The 1,879-nt window shown below is 58.6% G+C and overlaps 1 protein-coding gene across 1 annotated transcript; it reads right to left on the bottom strand.

The window, feature by feature from the left end:
- Nucleotides 1-709: 709 nt before the first annotated feature.
- NFILZ (NFIL3 like basic leucine zipper) lies at nt 710-1,579 on the bottom strand. Its single transcript, XM_045830812.1, has one exon. The coding sequence runs from the start codon at nt 1,577-1,579 to the stop codon at nt 710-712; it is 870 nt and encodes a 289-aa protein (XP_045686768.1).
- Between the last annotated feature and the right edge of the window lie 300 nt (nt 1,580-1,879).

Below are 1,879 nucleotides of genomic sequence, written 5' to 3'. Positions count from 1 at the left end.
CTCTTTCGGGGGCTCACAGTCCTGACCCGAAACACAGAGGAAGCCACTGGACTAGGTCATTCTGATCCCCAAACTAGGTGGTGAGCAAGCCTCAGGGAGCACCATGACAGGAGAATTCAGGCATCCTGAGACATTCCTTCCTCCTTCAGCGTGTTCCCAAGCCACTGCCCCCAGACCCCAGAACAGAAACCCCAACATCAGGAGGGTGTCCTCCTACTTGTCACTAAGAGTAGCACAGAGGGAAGGGCACGAAGATCATAAGTGGGCAGGTGAGGGGACAAGTGAATTGTAGATAAATGAGAGAATGAATCAATGAGTAAATGATAAACACATAAGCACAAAAATGAGTGATTAAATGAATAAATGAATAGAAGAACAGATGGACGGATGGATAGATAAATGGAAGGAAAGGGGAAGGGAGGAAAGAAGAAGGAAGGAAGAAAAAGTGATTACCCAAAGCACATAGTTTAAGTGGGATGAAAGCCGTGGTATGATCCAAGATGAGTCCCACACCCTCCTTCTCTCTATAGGCCTGGACACTGGGAAGTGGACTCTTAGCCAGGACCCCTTCCCCACCGCTTCTCACAGGCCTTGCCCAATACTGGGAGCTGGGTCAAGGCCAAGCCACCACCCACTCTCCTCCCCCCAAATAAATCCGTGCTCAGCCTTAACCACCTCTTGTAGTCCTGGCCCTGCCTAGGGAAAGCCCTCAGAGGGGACCCTGGCCACCCTTGCAGCCTCCGGCTGCTCTGCTGGAGGCTCGGGACTTGATGCGCAGTTTGTGGGGCAGGGAGGGCTGAGCCAGACCCTCGGGATGGTTCCCTGGGACAGGGCAAGCCACCCTGGGAGGCAGCCCCATGGGATCAACAGCGGGTGTCAGTAACACATCTGAGGGCCCTGAGGCCTGGCAACCAGTGGGCACAGGAGACCACAGTCCCCAGCAGGGCCTGAGCTCAGGTCTGGGCCCCCCATGTCCACTCAGGAGGTGACAGCTAAAGAAGGTGGCTGGGAGGGCAGCTTGCAAGGCCATGTCCATTCTCTTGGGGTCAGGGGCGGCAGGGTCCTGGGGGAGCCTGGAGGAAGTTGCCAGGTTGGTCCACCTGTGAGCCACTTGGCAGCCCTGGCATCCCGGGACCCCAGCATCCAGGGAACAGGGCCTCAAGACGCAGCCAGGGGAGCCAGGCAGAGATGGGAGTGGCTCAGCCCCAGAAAGGGGGTCTCCAGTCCAGGGGGTCGTCCACAGCAGAGCCTGCAAGGGCAGGCTACGGGTGCTGCCAGCAGGGGACAGGAGGCCAAAGCGGTGCTTGAGCGCTCTCAGCTCGGCCCTGAGCAGAGCGTTCTCCTGCAGCACAGCGGCCAGCCTGCCCTCCAGAGCCGCATCGTTGAGACGCCGCTTCTCTCGGGACCTCTTGGCTGCTTCGTTGTTCTTCCTCCGCTTTTCCCAGTAAACCGTGTCCTTCTTCTCTTCCGGCAGGAACTCCCGCTGCCGACGCACGGCCGGGCCCCTGCTCCGCGCTCCCAGCAGGGTCTTGCTGCGACCCTGAGGGGCACCTGGCATGCCCAAGAGACCCAAGTCCATGGCTGCCTGGGGGACCTGAGGAACAAGAAAGAGGTCTTGGACTGGCAGCAGGAGGCTGATCTGGATGACGCCTGCCTCTAAGTTATCCTCCACCGTCCCAGTCGGGGGAGGGGTGCAGATGGAGTGGAGTGGAAATTGGGCTGGAGACCCAGGTAGGGGCAGAGAAGGGAGTATTGGAGAGAATGGGAATGGTGTGATGCCTGATGGAGACGTGCACGAGGCCACCAGAGAGAGGCCACTTGGCTGGGAAATGCGTCCACAGTTATCATGCAGGGCCAGTTGGGCACTCTATCCTGAGGA

The sequence above is a fragment of the Phyllostomus hastatus genome, unplaced genomic scaffold (assembly GCF_019186645.2).
Source record: "Phyllostomus hastatus isolate PE091 unplaced genomic scaffold, TTU_PhHast_1.1 phas_contig_159, whole genome shotgun sequence".
Classification (NCBI taxonomy): Eukaryota; Metazoa; Chordata; class Mammalia; order Chiroptera; family Phyllostomidae; genus Phyllostomus; species Phyllostomus hastatus.
The sequence above is the reverse complement of the archived record's forward strand: the minus strand, read 5'-3'. Positions and strand labels throughout refer to the sequence as shown.

What these genes read in the sequence shown, in the direction of transcription:
- NFILZ (XM_045830812.1), bottom strand. Translation starts at nt 1,579, where the DNA reads ATGGACTTGGGTCTCTTGGGCATGCCAGGTGCCCCTCAGGGTCGCAGC.